Source organism: Monopterus albus, unplaced genomic scaffold (genome assembly GCF_001952655.1).
Source record: "Monopterus albus unplaced genomic scaffold, M_albus_1.0 scaffold105.1, whole genome shotgun sequence".
In the NCBI taxonomy this organism is placed as follows: domain Eukaryota; kingdom Metazoa; phylum Chordata; class Actinopteri; order Synbranchiformes; family Synbranchidae; genus Monopterus; species Monopterus albus.
The window spans coordinates 741,505-757,876 of NW_018127985.1; the positions used below are offsets into that span (position 1 = coordinate 741,505).

General features: G+C 43.3%; 2 protein-coding genes across 7 annotated transcripts in view; one reads left to right on the forward strand and one right to left on the reverse strand.

The window, feature by feature from the left end:
• fastk (Fas-activated serine/threonine kinase) overlaps positions 1–3,785 on the forward strand; it is a 10,181-nt gene extending 6,396 nt beyond the window's left edge. The window contains exons 9-12 of the mRNA XM_020610394.1: positions 122–213; positions 288–990; positions 1,099–1,213; positions 2,251–3,785. Coding sequence (XP_020466050.1) covers positions 122–213; positions 288–990; positions 1,099–1,213; positions 2,251–2,337 — 997 coding nt within the window. The 3' untranslated portion in view covers positions 2,338–3,785. The remainder of the gene's footprint in view (positions 1–121; positions 214–287; positions 991–1,098; positions 1,214–2,250) is intronic.
• A 554-nt stretch (positions 3,786–4,339) lies between these two features.
• ubtfl (upstream binding transcription factor, like) overlaps positions 4,340–16,372 on the reverse strand; it is an 18,950-nt gene continuing 6,917 nt past the window's right edge. For 5 of the 6 annotated variants that reach the window (XM_020610390.1, XM_020610388.1, XM_020610391.1 and 2 more), the window contains exons 5-20: positions 16,185–16,340; positions 15,880–15,944; positions 14,066–14,186; positions 13,830–13,940; positions 13,181–13,308; positions 12,327–12,468; positions 12,205–12,246; positions 11,447–11,560; positions 11,183–11,341; positions 10,563–10,691; positions 10,193–10,278; positions 7,632–7,821; positions 7,180–7,227; positions 6,236–6,373; positions 5,860–5,976; positions 4,340–4,800 (exon numbers count right to left, since the gene is read on the reverse strand). In XM_020610390.1, the coding sequence (XP_020466046.1) occupies positions 4,726–4,800; positions 5,860–5,976; positions 6,236–6,373; positions 7,180–7,227; positions 7,632–7,821; positions 10,193–10,278; positions 10,563–10,691; positions 11,183–11,341; positions 11,447–11,560; positions 12,205–12,246; positions 12,327–12,468; positions 13,181–13,308; positions 13,830–13,940; positions 14,066–14,186; positions 15,880–15,944; positions 16,185–16,340 (1,821 nt within the window). In that variant the 3' untranslated portion in view covers positions 4,340–4,725. The remainder of the gene's footprint in view (positions 4,801–5,859; positions 5,977–6,235; positions 6,374–7,179; positions 7,228–7,631; positions 7,822–10,192; positions 10,279–10,562; positions 10,692–11,182; positions 11,342–11,446; positions 11,561–12,204; positions 12,247–12,326; positions 12,469–13,180; positions 13,309–13,829; positions 13,941–14,065; positions 14,187–15,879; positions 15,945–16,184; positions 16,341–16,372) is intronic. The other variant, XM_020610393.1, reaches the window with a different exon arrangement.

The following is a 16,372-nucleotide window of genomic DNA, read 5'->3' on the forward strand; positions in this document are numbered from 1 at the left end:
ATCCCTGCTCACTAGTTGTGACGTGCTCTTGTGGATGTTCCAACAGACATCTTCTAAAGGCTGGGCCTGACTGTTCTTGGTGCTAGCTGTAACTGGTTCTGATCCCTTTATCTTCTGTCAGTTATAAGGGTTTGGTGGCTGAGGCCTTGCGTCAGCTCGTTGGAGAACAAAACTACAAACAAGATGAAGTACTTGCCCCAGGATACTACACAGGTACTGTACACTGCATACTGTAGTTTGTCATGATATAATTTGAATGTTGTAATCTGATTCTCACCTGTCTCCAGACTTTCTGTTGTGGATGGACAGTTCTGGTCGGGTCCTGCCCATCAGGACTGGAGCTGGTCTTGCTCTGAGCATTGTTCCTTCGTCCTGTGTTGCCGTGACATCCAAACCAGCTGATGGTCCAGTTACCGTGGTGACTGCAGAGTTTCAGAAGTTCTCTCCATTCACGGTGCTAGAAGATGGCACTGAGCAGCCATGTCAGGTGAGTGAGGCCATGGGGGGGACCATAGAGCCCAGGTCCTATCTGCCCCACCACATCCGAAGCACATCGGGGACCACAGTGCCCTCGGGGCCCTCTCGTCCTGGGACTAATGACGCCACTTTGGACTATGGCCCATACTATGTCCCTGCGGTGGAGTACTACTCCAGTCTGGCAAAGGAGCACTCTCTGGAAAGCCAAGATAGCTCCACGCTCAGCAGCCCCCCCTCTGATGGCCTAGCCCCACCTGGGGGCCAGGGACCTGCAGGGGCCACAGCCTCAGATTCGCTCTTCCAGTTTTCCATCAGGAAGATCTTGGAGGACGATGGAGGGACGACGACCTCAGGGGGTCAGGAGACCGAGTGTGAGCTGCCGGCTTTTTACGAAGGCGTGTCCTATTCTGAGGGGTCCGGGGCCGACAGAGGACCCCCATCACCACCAGAACTCCACCCCCCTGATCGACCAGAGGCCAGCAACCTCCCAGCAGACCAGAGACAGGTCAGGAGGTCAGTAAACCTCTGAGTCTGAGTAAACCACATTAATCCTGAGGTTTTATTTTTCACATCACAGTAGAGTTCAGCGAACAGAACTTTATTCAATGACTGTGTCTGCAGGGTCATCATGTCCGTCAACGATAAGTGGCATTACTGCCACAACTCTGAGGTTCTGGTTGGCTCCCGGGCCATGAGAGACCGACACCTGAGGCTGCTGGGATACTTCATCCTTCAGGTCAGTTGTGCTCTGCAACTCACAAACTGTAGATTTGTGTTTTAGACTGTTGTCTACACTGTTTTTTTGCACTTAATTTCATCTTCAACTCTAGTTTCTCTCCCTTCACCTGTCTCCTCTACTGTGCTTTGTGTGTAGCATGGATAAGCCACGCCCTCGGTAGGTAAACGAGAGAGTAAACCAGATTAATCCTGAGGTTTCAAGTTTAGCAGTCACAGCACAAAACAATGAAGTGCATAGAATTGAGAAAACACACTGAAGGCGAGACGTGAGCATCATGTTCTGTCTTTAAAGTCATCAGAGCAGCTGTCTGTCAGCAGGACAGCAGTGGGACAAAGAGCCTTTAGCAGGCTGACTAACAACACAAGTGTACTGGACAAAAGTAGTTTTCATGAAAGATTTTTATTGATCTTCCCCAGTTCTTTACAGAGGGAGAAAGTGAAACTTGGGCAGCCTGATCAGTCATAACAGATTCCAGGAGAAACAGAAAACAACAGGATTTATGTGATTTAAACAGCTGACTGTGGACATTACACTTCACTAGACATAGACCTCACAGCATCAGTCAGACCCAGAGATACTCAAACTCCTTCACTTGGGGCACCAACTCTCTCCCAACCTAAAGGGGATGATCCACTGAGAGCTGACTATATCTGGTTGGTACCGTAACCCTTCCTGGACCAAGCCAGACTCCCTGACCACCATGTCTATGGAGCCTGCTTCACCATGGTCCTGACACGTCCCCACAAGTGGAGGGCCCGCAGTTCAAACCAACAACCCCACTCTGGGTTATGACTCCAGCGATGCTGCATTCAGAAGTTGTCAACAAATAAAAGCAGCACTAACTGCTGTGTAAACTTCACGTTGCTGTTTATAGTCTTGCTCAATAAACAACGTGCAGCATGTAAATCAGACAGACTTGTTCTTTAAAAGGAGCTAGGGTCAACATTTCCCTCCAATTCAAGTCTGTGCTAAGTCAGACTAAACACATACTAGACTCTCTGCTCATGTGGCCTGTCGTCTTTCTGTCCTGTCAGCTGCCATACCATGAGCTGGAGAAGCTGAACGGCATCGAGGAGGTGAAGCAGTACCTGCACAAGAAGTTGCTGGACATCCCGCTATGACGCTGTATGTGTGTGTGTCTGTGCGCATGTGAGTGTGTGTGGAGGTCTGTAGTGCAAGTCTGGGTGAGAGGTCGGCAGTTTATTAGCAGAGCACTCTGAACAGTGATATTGTCTGTGAGGATTCACCTGCACATTAATGGCATTTTTAATCTTCTCATGGTTCTTTATCAGTTTGTTCTCATTGGGTTTTCCACAGTCTTCAAAGGTTTTCTGTTTTTCATCACAGAAAACGGAACTGTCAACTGTGGACTCTGTCAGAAACCAAACGAGTAATTAGTTCATTAAAGAAACCAATGGATGAATAAATAATGAATATGATCAGGAGCTCACATTCAGATTATTAATGGGCATGTCGACCCTCGCACTCCCATCAGGCGAGAAAGGATCACCCCGCTGCTTTATAAACATTTTCCCAACCAGCCATCAGTGTTTCAAACTGTTTTAAAGTCACTGCAGAGAATGAAATCTGTGATCAGGGCTGGAGAGGTAGTCCATACTCTTCTAGAAGAACTCCAGAAGCCACCAAATGAACTCTGCACCATTTTACCACCATTTCAAATACACACATTTCCCTTACTTGTCTTATCTAAGTCCTGCCCGCATAACTTTTGAGGAAAAGATGCAAGGAATAAATGTGAGGACAGAGGAACCAGGTCACACGTTTAAAAGGACAAGACGTCCTTTCCTCTGATTCTTTATCTGAAGCGTCCAATCACCAACTGATTTACAATCGAGGGGCAAGTTGCTCCATAAAGACGGCAAATGATGCACTCTTGTGTCCTGGCCCAACAACAGATGTAAGAGTTTTGGGACGCCCTTCATAATGGCGGATTAGAACGACTTCCACGTTGAGTGATTATTGAGGAGCAAGGAATAATAAAGATATGGAATTGGGTGGGATTCAGCTAAAGATTGCATTTGGAAGGTGGTCAGCAGAAAATTAAAAAATACAAACAAAATAAAACAGCAGACTGGTCCTTTAACGTGTCATTTGGTTTGCTGTGATTGGTCACTGTGTGGACAAACAAAAGTAATTTTTTTTTAGTTACTGTTGTTCGGCCGGGGGTGGGGGAATCTCTTTTATAATGTTTAGTAACCATGGTAATGATGGCGATGCATGTGCTTGGGGACGTCTCTTTTATAAAACCAGATTATGGAGGCAGGGGTTGTTTTATTTCTCTAGCGAGAGTAGGGGCTGATGGGTACTGTAGTTCTCTCCGAGTGACCATGGTAACATGGTGTGTGCCAAAGGATCAGTTAGTATGATGAGTGGCTGTTGAGGTCAAAGGTCTGATTATTTATTTGTGTATCAGGTGATGGAGGGATGTTTGAGAGGAGAGACACTTGTTTATATTCTATAAATCCACTGATTCAAATGTCTATAAAGGCTGAAAGCAAACTGGACCATGTGTCATTTTTATGAGGAGTGAAACGGTTTATTATTGTGACAATGTGTCCACAATATGCCTCAAGTCTGGGCCGTGAAGGCCCAAAACCAGCAAACCAGTCAAGGCCAAGAAGTCGGATAGCAACGCCAGCAGTCCCAAGTCAAGACCCACCTACAAGATACAGGTCAAGTTCAACAAGTCTCAGATTAACAGAAGTTGGGTTTAAATGATACTTTCATGGTTACTTTGTAAAGGGTTTTCCTAATGCCTTAAAACAGCTGGAAGGTGGAAGTTAAAATAAATATGTATGATGGTGGTGGGAGGGTGGCCTATTTTTACCCACTGCTTAAGCCAGTACCCCTTAACCTTAATAACAAAAATATCTGTTGATGTTTGTAGTATTTCACATTCATGTGGAAATTAAGGGTAACAGTTTTAAAATTTGTTCATTAAAGGTATTTCAACTTAAGATGTTTTTGAAGTGATATTTTTCAAAGTAAAAGGACAAATAAAAATCTTGATAACATGCACAGATTTAAAGGGGAAATTAAGGGTTAATGATGGGGACTTTTTGAGGGGCTATTTAATAGAGATGACAAACTGTACAACAGAAGTGAGAAAAAGTGCATTTATTAGTTAATTTTCTCAGGCAGATGGCTAATTGGAGGTTCAACACCGTCTCCTCCCTCAGCGGTAACTAATGACAACCAATAGGCTCTGCTTTAACCCTGTCCATCAAACTGTACAAACCCCACCCCTAGCCTCACCCGCGCAAAAACAAAACCACCTCTGCCCATCTGAAATGTCCATCTGATAAAAACCAACACTCGATTAAAAAACAAAGGGGTAACAAAACGCTCCACTACATTCCGCCCCTTCACAGGGAGGTGGGACGGGCAGTGCCACTTCATCGCTTCTCACTGGTCTGCCGGGATGACTGGCATGTGAGGAGGTGTGGCCTGCACAGCCTATCCTCTCCAATGAGCAGGAAGCGGTGGAGTTAGTCTGAGTCTGAGTCACTGGATTCTTCTGAGGAGGTCTGATCTTCCTCATCCTCCTCATCGTCGTCATCATTCTGAGGAAATGACAAAACAGTAAATGGTTAATAAAGTAGATGTTCCTGAGCTAATGCTAACACATTAGGAAATGTTTTGATGTGGTGTCTGTTGCTAGGTGGTTGTTAAGGTATGTCAGGTGGTTGCCATGGTGATTCTAGGACCATCTGCACAAGTCGTAACATCAGAAGCACTTTAGCTCCTAAACATTTTGTGGTTTTATTTCAAATCACCACATATACACATCTTAATTTTTGACTGAAGTGAAATTGGTCTGAAATTGGATATTAAACATTAGGGTTAGACAATACATTTGTCTTTTTTTTTTTAACTATCAAAAACAAAAAGGTGTAGAAATACACTTGGGCACTTTATTAGGTACACCAGTGCAACTGGGTGCAGTCCAGTCTGACAGTTCTGCCACGGCATCTGTCTTTAAGCTAGTGTTGTACTGGACTGTATTATACCCACATGTTGAAGTGTCCCTGAAAGAGACACTGAACCCTCAGCTGCTCCCGGTGATGTCACCGGTGTGTGAATGTAGGTGTCTGGGAGCGCGAATGGGCAAATAGCGTGAAAGTGCTTTGAGTGAGCTGTGATGCAGAGAAAAGTATAAGACCATTTACCATTTATATTCACTGGTCTCCATTTACATACAAGATGGGTTCAAGATATTAGGAATACTGCTGAATACAGCACAGTCCTAACTACCTTGAACTATTGGCTCAGTAATAAAACATTACTGTATTTCATTCAGTTATACAGGTGTACCTAACAAAGTGCTCTGGCTTTTAACTCTAACCTCACAATTAAAAGATAACCTGCACTCCAACAATGCATGCACAGAAACGTGCACCTGACCTCTGCGTGCTGCGCATCATTTGTTGTGGGTGGGGCTTCCCAGAGACCACACACTGAACTGCTGTTCTGCTCACTGGCTTTTAGTCATTAAGAAAAACTTACACAAATCTCTTAAATCAGTGCAGAAATGTCTCTTATATGAAATCAGTCAAACAGTCACAGTCTGTCACATTCCAAACATCAAACAGGAGGAAAAAAGAACATCTTTGTGTTTTCACCTCATCATCATCATCATCATCATCGTCACTGTCAGTGGTTCCTGACGTCTCATCATCTTCGTCAGAGTTGGACGACTCACTCTTCTCCTCTTCCTCATCTGAGTCAGACATGTCCTGCTGCAAGACAGACAGAGGGTCACAGCTTCACAACTCAGCCTGACAGTCACCTGACTGACAGCACTGAGGGCTTCAAAAGCCCACAATGTCCAGCTTATTACCAAACTTAAACAACAAGAAAACAAACAATAAGTAATGACAAAAATGTGTAACTGAAAATGTGAAATGTGTTTCTCCTCAGGAGAATTTTCTTTTACTGTCAGTGTTCTGTGTTTTTTGTTGCGTTGTATGTTCTTGCGTAGTGTGTATAGTGTGTTACCTTGGCTCGGTACGCCATAGCCCTCTTGCCCACCGCAACCCCTGGCGTGGTGGCTCTTGAACCTACCGCCTTCCCCTTCGCCGTCACATGGACCTTGGCTCCGGGACTGTTGCGAACTTTAGCGGTGCTGCGACGCTTCTGACCAAGGACCAAATCACAAAAACACAAAAGTGAACGTGTTGACATGCTGAAATGTCACTGATGAATGGGGACAAAGATGCTAACCGTTTACTAGCTGAACCTGTCAGTTTAGCGCTGTTAGTCAGTGATTATGTTTAACCTTGCCAATGTTGTCTCTGTGTTTATGATCATTTTTGTCAAATAACAAACTATCAAAAATATAGTTTGTTTTTAATCAGATTTTTTTCATACATTAAAATGCTTTATACTGAGGGCTTAGAGTATTAAAGAGCATTAGCTTAACCATGCTATGTTATGCCTTGTTAGCTAAATACTGAGTCAATGTTGTGTTAACTTTGTGTCCTGTTAGGTTATGTTGGGTTAGCAGTAGTTTAGTTCAGCTAAATTAAATTAATAAAATAAATACATTTATTTAGTAGATTAAGTTAATAAATTGAACATCATGAAAGAAACACACAAAGAAAAAGCAGTATGTGGATTTACACTGCTAATGTTAGGTCAAGCTTGTGTGCCGTTAGCTTATGGTGAATTTATGAGCGCTAAGCTATAACATTAGCAAAGCTAAACAGCTGCCAACTAAATATAAGCTAAGAGGGGACAAAGTATCACTGGCTAATACTGTGTTAGTTTAATTCCCAATTAAACTATGTTAGATTACTGGTCAGTTAGCAACAGCTTACACAGAATTCTGAATCAGTTACCCCTCACCCCCAGGTGACACTGTGCCACACCCCCCCACGCCCCGTAAAGTAGTCTGGGCAAGATCCTGATGATCTGACTATCAACTTATAGACAAAACTCACCGAGGACGAAAACTCTTTGTACACAGCTCGATCCTGAGGAGACAGAGACTGAAGAAGGGGAGGAAAAAACAAACAAGGTTCTTCATCATCATCTTTTCATTCATTTTAATTTTTGTTTTCTGCAACAGGGGATAAAAAGCCACCACAGGGAGACATAGTGAGGTCTGGAAAAATCTGTTTGGTAATAATGATGTCATGAAACCTCTGGGCTCTGACTTCTGTCCTTCATGTTAAACTTATTTTTGTTGTTGTTTTTCTGATGAAGCCAAACAACAAAACGAAAGCTCAACTTGAATGATAAATCACGTTTATTTCAAAAGCTTACAAAAATACAAATTTCAAACAACAGTTCATTGAGCAGTGAAACAGTAACTGCAAATTTCCTCAGCTGTTATTACAACATTAACACCGAGTGTCGCTCTGTGCTGTAGTGCCGTCGAGCAGCAGGTTACCTTAACCCAGGCCTCCAGCTCAGCCTTGTACTCCACCTGCTGCTCCTCCACCAGCTTCTTGTACTTGTCCTTCTGACTCTGGCTCAGTTTGTGCCACCTCTTCCCTATCTCCACCATCCGCTCCTTTAGGCTGAAGTGGTTCAGCTCACCGTTGGTCAGCAGCTCCTGGGAGAACATCTGATACCCACTCCTATTGGACCAAACAGCAGGGGGAGGGGCTTAGTGCACACCTGGATTAGTGATCCCATGGCTGTGTCTGAAATCACTCTTTAGTAGAGGTGTAAAAGTACAAGTATTCACACTGACAGTTTCCATACAGGACATTAGGTTTGCAGACATGTACCCTATACGATCTTTAATAGTAGATAACAGTAGGCTTATTTCGTGCACGGAACATTGTTTCAAATCTGCATTCCCACACAAACATATTAAGTGCTGGAACGGAGCACTGCACGCTTAGCTCAGTCAGGCCTCTGGCTGGCGAATGTTATGGCCAATGCAAATGAGGAGCCAGAGCTAGAAGACCCTACCTGACCATTGAGGTCTCCTATTTGGATACAATTTACCTTCCCAGTGAAGGACAACAGACAACACAGACAAATGGATAAGAGGAGATATGTGCCAATTGCAATGTTCCTGGCCGAAATCGAGTTTTTTCTAAGTCTGACCTGCCTATTCTGATTTTCTAAGAACTGCAGCTGACAGCATGCAACAAACATTTAACTTTTTAAACAAAAAATTAAATTGTAATAAAAATAAAACGTTACATTAAGTTTTACATTTTCTGTCTGTCTCACTCAAACAAATCTCAAAGTCATAAAGTGGTCCAGAGTGCAGGAAAAACATTTTTTAATTTTTACCAACCTCCAACTAAAAATGAAGTGCAATGCTTGTACTTATTCAAATATAAGCAGGTGCAACAGGTAGCGTAGGACGTGGCGGGCGCTGTGCTCCTATCACACCCATTCAAGAACACATCTGCGCTGCACCGAGCTGAACGCAGCACAAGGTCGCACGCTGTCCCTGCACGCTCTGTCAAAGTTAAAGAAAGTTTAACTTGAGCGCACTTAACTTTAACTTGTTACGTACAACTCACAAAGTGAGGGATGGGGGTGGGGCTAGTGAATCCACAGACTCTGCTACTAAGGCAGCATATTTCAAAAAGGTAGCACAATTTGACAGAACACCGGCACAGAATTAGACATCTTCGAGTGCTTGGCCGATCAAGCTAAAAACCAGCCGATTCTGAACTTCAGCTGATCAGTTGGTGCATCTCTTCTTTCGGCTGTTCCTATTAGAGGTCGCCACAGCGAATCATCTGTTTCCACCTAACTCTATCCTCGGCATCCTCTACTCTCACACCAATTAACTTCATGTCCTCTTTTAGCACATCCATATACATTTAAAAACTGCATGATGTGATTACTTGTGTTATCTTTGACTAATATTTAAATTTGTTTGATGATCTGAAACAGTACAGTGTGACAAACATGCAAAAAGATAAGAAATCAGTAAGGGGGCAAACACTTTTTCACACCACTGTATCTCCTCTTTGGCCTTCCTCTTGACCTCTTGCCTGGCAGCTCCATCTCCAACATCCTTCTACCAATATAACCACTATCCCTCCTCTGCACATGTCCAAACCATCTCAATCTGGCCTCTCTGACCTTGTCCCCAAAACAGCCGACCTAAGCTGTCCCTCTGATGTGCTCATTCCTAATCCTGTCCATCCTGGTCACTCCTAAAGAGAAACTCAACATCCTCATTTCTGCTACCTCCATCTCTGCCTCTTGTCTTTTCCTCACTGCTACAGTCTCTAACACAGCCAGCATAGCTGGTCTCACTACTGTCTTGTCGGTGTATCTCTAGAGGTCTTATTTATTGCGTCCCGGTCTGCCACTCAATATGTTTATTCAGTGTTGATCGGGTAAGTTTTGGTAACACGTCCCACTTGCTAACTCATCTGAAACAACAGCAAACAAACGTGATTATAACTAACGCAAGGAAGATGGAGCATATTACAAACACTGCATCTTTCATCGTTTAAACTGCCTTTTCCTGGTTACTGGAGCACTTATTAGTTATAAGTCTGTTGGCAGCAGTATTCAATTTTTCATCGTTTCATTTTTATATCATTTGTTTCATTTAAAAAAATGTAAACTGCTGCTGTTTATAAGCTATTTTAAGACGTGTTTCTTCCCTTACTGTAACAAAAATGAACCAAACCGTGACTTCAAAACTGACCTTGTCAGTGTTAATTTATTTATTTAGCAAATTAAGAACAACTGTTGACTAAATTGCTTCACAAAATGGCACACCGACTTCCTGCTAACAATCCCACACTGCAATGCTCGGCTTTTACCACCGAGCAGCTCTACATCTTTTAAGGATCATGTTAAATGTCAGTGATTAGTAAGTGTCCAACATCTTTATTGTCTGCTCATATTGAGGGTGGTATATATTAAACTATATAATGTTCAGGCCCAAAGCATCAGTAACATAACAGCTATACAACATGTAACACTTCCTGCAGATGTTTGGTTAAAAACGGCCAAACTCACACTGGAGGTTTCTTTGGTTCCCCATCAAACTTGGGCTTCCTCTGACACTGACCGGCTGCGGGAGTCCTCATCTCAGACAGCTCCCTCTGCACGACACCAACCATCAGTGCAACACCAAGAAAAAGCAAAATAAATCACACAGGCGAACCAACAGTTCTGTAAAACAGGCTGAACACAACCTGAATAGCATCACCTTTTACAGTAGTACTGTTGGATTAGACTGACTCACTCCGACAGAGGTGTTCCTAATAAACTGACTACTGAATGTATATTGACATGTGGGGCTGGAGCAGGTGTGTTACTGTGGCTGTAGCCTCAGCAGGTGGTAGGCGGAGTCAGTGTGTGGGAGTGGGGGGCGTGGCTCACTGACCACAGGTTGGTACTGAACCTCGTAACGCTTCTGGTCCTCCGCCGCCTTCTTGATCCAAGGAATCTTCTCCTTTTTCTCCATCGACTTCCAAGCCGCCTCCATTGCCACCTGAGCCTTCCTGCGGTCGCTCTGTGACCACAATCACATGACTGTTATATCTTATCCTTTCACTAAAAACATTTAAGGCAAATCCCAATTCCCTTATTTTATCATTCCTCGGTCCTTGCTTGACCTGAAAGTCGTTCTAGTCTGCCACGATGAAGGAGTTCCCAAAGCTCTTATTTCTGCTCTGAGGAGTGAGGAGGCTGCCTGGAGGAGCTATAACCGAGAATATGCTTTGACACGCCCTTTTATTGGAAATCACTTTGTGACAGGATACTTCTCATGTGGGATCAAAGGAAAGGATGGCTCGTTTCAGTTAAAACATGTTTCCTCGTTACTGTCTCCTCACAGTTTCTCATTGCATCTTACGTGGGCGGGACTGAGATGCAAGTGAGGGAACAGTGGATGCAGTTAGGAGAACTGGGATATTTGCAATTATTCTCAACAGGGAATTAAACTGACATTAAAACATAAAAAATATAAAATATATATAAAATATTAGAATAAATAAAGCTCACTCTGTATTTAGCCAGATAGTCTCCAATCACACTGTGCTGCCACATCTCCTCAGCTGTTTTTGGTGTCTCTGGAAGCTTAGCTGTCTTCTTCCCATCCCGTCTTTCCTTTGGTGGTCCAGCAGGTATCCATGGCTCTGGCTCCGCCTCCCGGCCCCGCTCCTGTGATGAAAACAAACAAAAATCACCTGACAGGTTAGTTTACAAGCCCAGGAAAGGTATGTAACAAAAAACACAAATGTTCACAGGATTAAACAAAGTTTTCACCTTGACAGAAGGGGATTTGGCTCTGTGAGGGCTAGAGGCCACGCCCACTCCCAGTTTGGCCCCACCCAGTTTTTCCTCGGTCAGGACCCGGTCTCGTTCTTCCTCTGGGAGGCTCTGACAAGCACAAGTCCACCTCATTTCATATCGTGCATGATAGCTTTGTTTCATTTGGCTGTGTAGCTGTGTTAAATCTCCAAGCTGTGCCGTGGCCGCTCTGACACTGCGGCTGCATCGACTGAGACTGAACGACAAGTCAGCCAACAATCAGTGAATAAATGTCTTGTGAGATGTGCGAATTTCATGCTTTTCTTTTCTTGGTCAAATGGTATTAAAGAGGTCATCTTGGGCTGAGGGAAATAATGTGCATGCTGTGCCGTTTTCTGACTTCTCATAAACTAAATCATTAGTCGAGAAAATAATCAGCTGCTGATTTTCTGGGGAAGTTATAAAACCTCTTCTTTCGAAACAGCAGGCCTTTCCCTCAAACCTTCAGAACTGAACTACCTGCAGTATATAAGTTTAGTGCAGACTTTTCATCCCTTTAATCTCATTTCATTTGGTTAATATTTCATGGACTTGTTTGTATGTTTAAATGATTACTTGTATTGGTCATATACTCGTTTTGAGTAAAATCTACAACTTTAAGGCTTGTTCAGTCTTTGACAATTTCCTTACAGTCATTTTCCTCTGATGGGGTGTTTACATGAACCATTTGATTCAGATTCTTAGTGAATGTACAGAGTCGATTTGTGTCCTACCTCCAGAAACCTCTGCAGGTCTATGTCGTACTGCTTCTTTTTCTGAGAAAAACACAGATTACACAGAAACATGAAGCAGGAGCAGGTCTGACTGGGTTTGATGTTAGCGTGCTGATACTGACCTGCTCACAGCGTTTCTGAAACATGTCCTTCTCTTTCTGCGTCATCATTTTCCACTGTTTACTGCACAGTACCATGCGCTCGGTGCTGGGGACGTCCTTCATGTTCACCATCAGCTCCGCACAGTACAGAGAGTACCCGTTACTAGCAAGACACATACCATGTTAGCTAGCTCAACTGTGAAGACAAACAGTATTAGCCATTTTTACTAACTACTTTGCTAACTAAACTAGCTAGCATTATGTTTATCAGCTCGCCAGCATCTCATTTGTCATGTCAGTATATCCTGTTTGTCAAAAGGCCTCATTTGTATCCTGTTCATCAGCTTGAGTATCCCATTAGTTAGCTCTAAGTATCCTGTTTACAACCCGTTTGTAACCGGCTGTTCAACCTGCTGCTGGTTTTTACATTGTTGTATCCTGTTTGTCAGTTTAATAACTTGTTTACTACCCTGTTAGTATCTTGTTCACACCTGGTTCGTATTGTGTTTATCAGCTTGGTCATATCTTATCTCTCTAGCATCCTGTTTGTCATCTCATTAGAATTATGTCTGCAAGGTTAGTGTCTTGTCTGTCACTACTGGTTCTCTGGTGTCTTGCTTAGCACCTCACTAGTATCTTAAATGTCAGCTAGCTAGTACCTTGACCAACTGCTGATTAGTATCCTGTTCATCATCCTTCCACCAAATTTCATTTGTCACCTGTTAGCATGTTTTGGTACCACCTTGTTTACCAGCTTCCTAGTATCTTGTTTGTCAGACTATCCCGTTTTTAAGCTCATAAGCATGATGCTTGTTGCACACGTTAGCCTTGTGCCCGTTAGTGGGCTCTATATCAGACGACTGATTACGACTCACGGTGGTGGTTTTGTTGGCCGTCCATCAAATTTGTCCTTCAACTGTCGCTCTGCTTTGGTGAGGACAGACCGAACATGATCATCTGAGTTCACATCTGGATGAGCTTCATGATACGCTCTCATACTGTCCTACACACATACACAAAACACACACAGAAACACACATGTTCCAGCTGTCAAATCCTGAACCCAACACCCCCACTGAATCTAGTTTCCAGAATCCTCCACTGAGAATAAATGCTACCAATTATTTTGACTATAAGCTTGCACCCAAACACCGGCTCAGGTCTAAACCATTCAGAACATGTTGAGGGTTTGACAGGTTCCTCATCAGGCTCTCCCAGTCAGGACAATCCTGATCCTGGCTGCAGTATGGACCTGACCCACGTGTATCCCACAGAGGCCACAGGATTTTTAAATCCATACATCAGCCTCTGATCTATAAAAAGAAGGGTTCAGTCAGTCTGGTCTAGTTTGATGTGGGCCAATAACGTTCAGTCTGACCTTGTTTACTCCATTCCAGTCTAGCCGTGTCGCATCTGATTCAGTCCAGCTTAGTCTGGTTTATGCTAATTTAGTTCAGTCTGGCCATTTCACACTAATCTGGTCCAGTCTAGCCTGTTCTTGGTCAGTACACACTGGTCTGGTACCTCATAGTCCTTCTGGAACTCCAGGGCCTTGCTGATCCACTTGAGTCTCTTCTTGTCAGGCAGCTGGGACCACTGTCTCCTCAGAGCTTCCTTCAGCTCCTTCTGACTCACCTGAAACAAAACAGACAGATTGGTTGGTCTCTTTCACACTTGAAATTTGGTTTATTTGCTCCAGACCATTAATGATGATCTAAAGTTGTGTTTTAATTCTTGTCCAGCTCTACATGTGCCAATACCTCAGGGTGGACCTTCATATAGGTCTTCTTCTCATGGTTGTACCACAGCTGTTGAGGAGTTTTTGGTTTCTCAGGCAGGTCCGACTTCTTCCGCTCCTCAATCAGCTCTGGATGCTCCTCCCTGCAGGTTAGCTGATATTAGCCATGCTACATTATAACAATTGATGGCTCAGAGTTACAGCAGATTTATGCTCTGTCACACAGCTTCAGAAACCTGATGGTATCACAGTCACCTGCCTCAGTGACTGGTCAGCCGTGTGGAGGTGAGAAAGGAGGCGGGGTTGTCACTTTTAGTGTGACCAACTGAAGTCAACACAGTGAATGTCTTCAGGAGAGGCCATGTGAAGACGTGGTCTCCATATTTACACCAGATCAGGACTCCAACCTGCCTGCGATAGCCAAGGTTTCCTTTGCCTTCAGCTTGGACAGAGTACAGGCCAACTTGTACAGTGACTAACTGTTAAGGTGCAGTGTATGAGCTCTAGAAGGATTTATTAGCAGAAATGGGCTACAGTATATACAAATACGTTTTCATTCATGTGTAATCACCAGAAAATAAGAATCACTATGTTTTCATTAGTTTAGAATGAGCCTTTTATAGCTACATAGGTGCGGGTCCAAATCATGGAGGGTGCCATGTTTTTTTTTTTTTACAGTAGCCCAGAAGAGATAAACCACACACTGGGGTGAATTTCACCTGTTCAGGTGGAAATAACAACTTGAATGTGGAGACAGAAGGCAAGAAAAAGTAATGTTAGAAGCATGAAGAAGCACTGTGAGTTTAAGAACTATAATTAGTTAAATGAAGGATCACAGTTAAACTTCAACATAAGAAAAAATGAAGACAAGGTGAATGCCTGTCATCAAAGAAGCAAAAATGTGAACAAATGGGACGTTTTATGGTTATCTGTGGTCAAGTGAGCCGTTGACTGCAAAAACAGTTAAGCCAGCTGCCAGTTACTTTCTGTTGCACTTCTTTTCCTGCCATTACAGTAAAAGTGCTTAGCGCTGCCAAAATGAATGTTTATAATCTGCCTGGATTTTTATAACAGGCCTAACAAATAAAATGGTATTAATGTACATCTTAATGAGTTTGTACTCCGCCTTCTTGAAAACTGAACTGTGGTCAAGTGAGGAGCCATTAGCTCAGACCCCACCCACCCAGGCAACAGTTTGTTTGTGCCTCTTCCCTCCAGGAAAAGGTACAGGAATATAAAGACTAAAACAAACAGACTGAGACACAGCTTCTTCCCCAGAGCTGTGAAATCAGTCACCCCACTAACCCCTAGTCACACACACACACACACACACACAACTTCCCCCCATGGACAGACACAGACAGAACACTGGAACTCTGCAGACACACACCCATGCTCACACCTCTTCCTAAAAACTGAGATTTGCACTGAGCTGTGCCTTATAATGTTACTACACTCTTTTGCTGCTAACATGCTGCTGACCTGAATAGGTCCCATACATCCCTTTTTATTTGCTCATTGTTTTATACTGGCTTATACAATTGTGCGTTATGTAAATAATGTGTCTTTTAAGCAGAGAGCTGCCAGAAAAATTTTTGTTGTGCTACGCATAATGACAATAAAGATTCTCTTGACTCTGTTTTCCGAGTGCGCAATTTGTCTTACACTTACGGTAACCGATGTGAAATGGCTGTTGAATACGATGTATGAAAGCTTTGTTAAAAGATGCAATCTCACCGCTAGATGTCGCTTGTGCCCACATACTGCACCTTTAACACTGTGTTTAAACCGTGCTATGGTTCCTAAATTTAGTTTTCAGTCAATAGCTGAACTCACCTGAATCGAGCCATGTTCTTCTCAAATTCTTCTTTCTCTCGTTGAAACTCTGTGATATATTTTTGCTACAGGAAAATAAACACTTTATAAATACAGTCAGCATTTCAAATACACGGATCATTTAGGAACATGTCTGCATGGAATCCAGACAATCAGGACTAGTTTGTATTTAAGACTCGCTGCATTAGAACCTTTTCTATAAAAACATATCTACTCAATGATCTCAGCCTACTGCAGCTTTGGCTGTTTATCAGAGCTTCACATAGTCTGGATTTGTCAGCTGATATGTTTTCAGTCAACCACACCTTCTTCTTGTCTGGCAGCTCTTTGTACTTCTTAGACAGGATCTTGGTCAGGTCCAGGTTGCTCATCTCTGGGTGGATTTTGGCGTATTTGGCTCGTTTCTCCATGAAGAAGCGAAAGTACGGAGTCAGAGGTTTCTTAGGGAAATCTGGGTGAGTCTGTTTGAACAGAAGAGAGGTCAAAGGTCAAA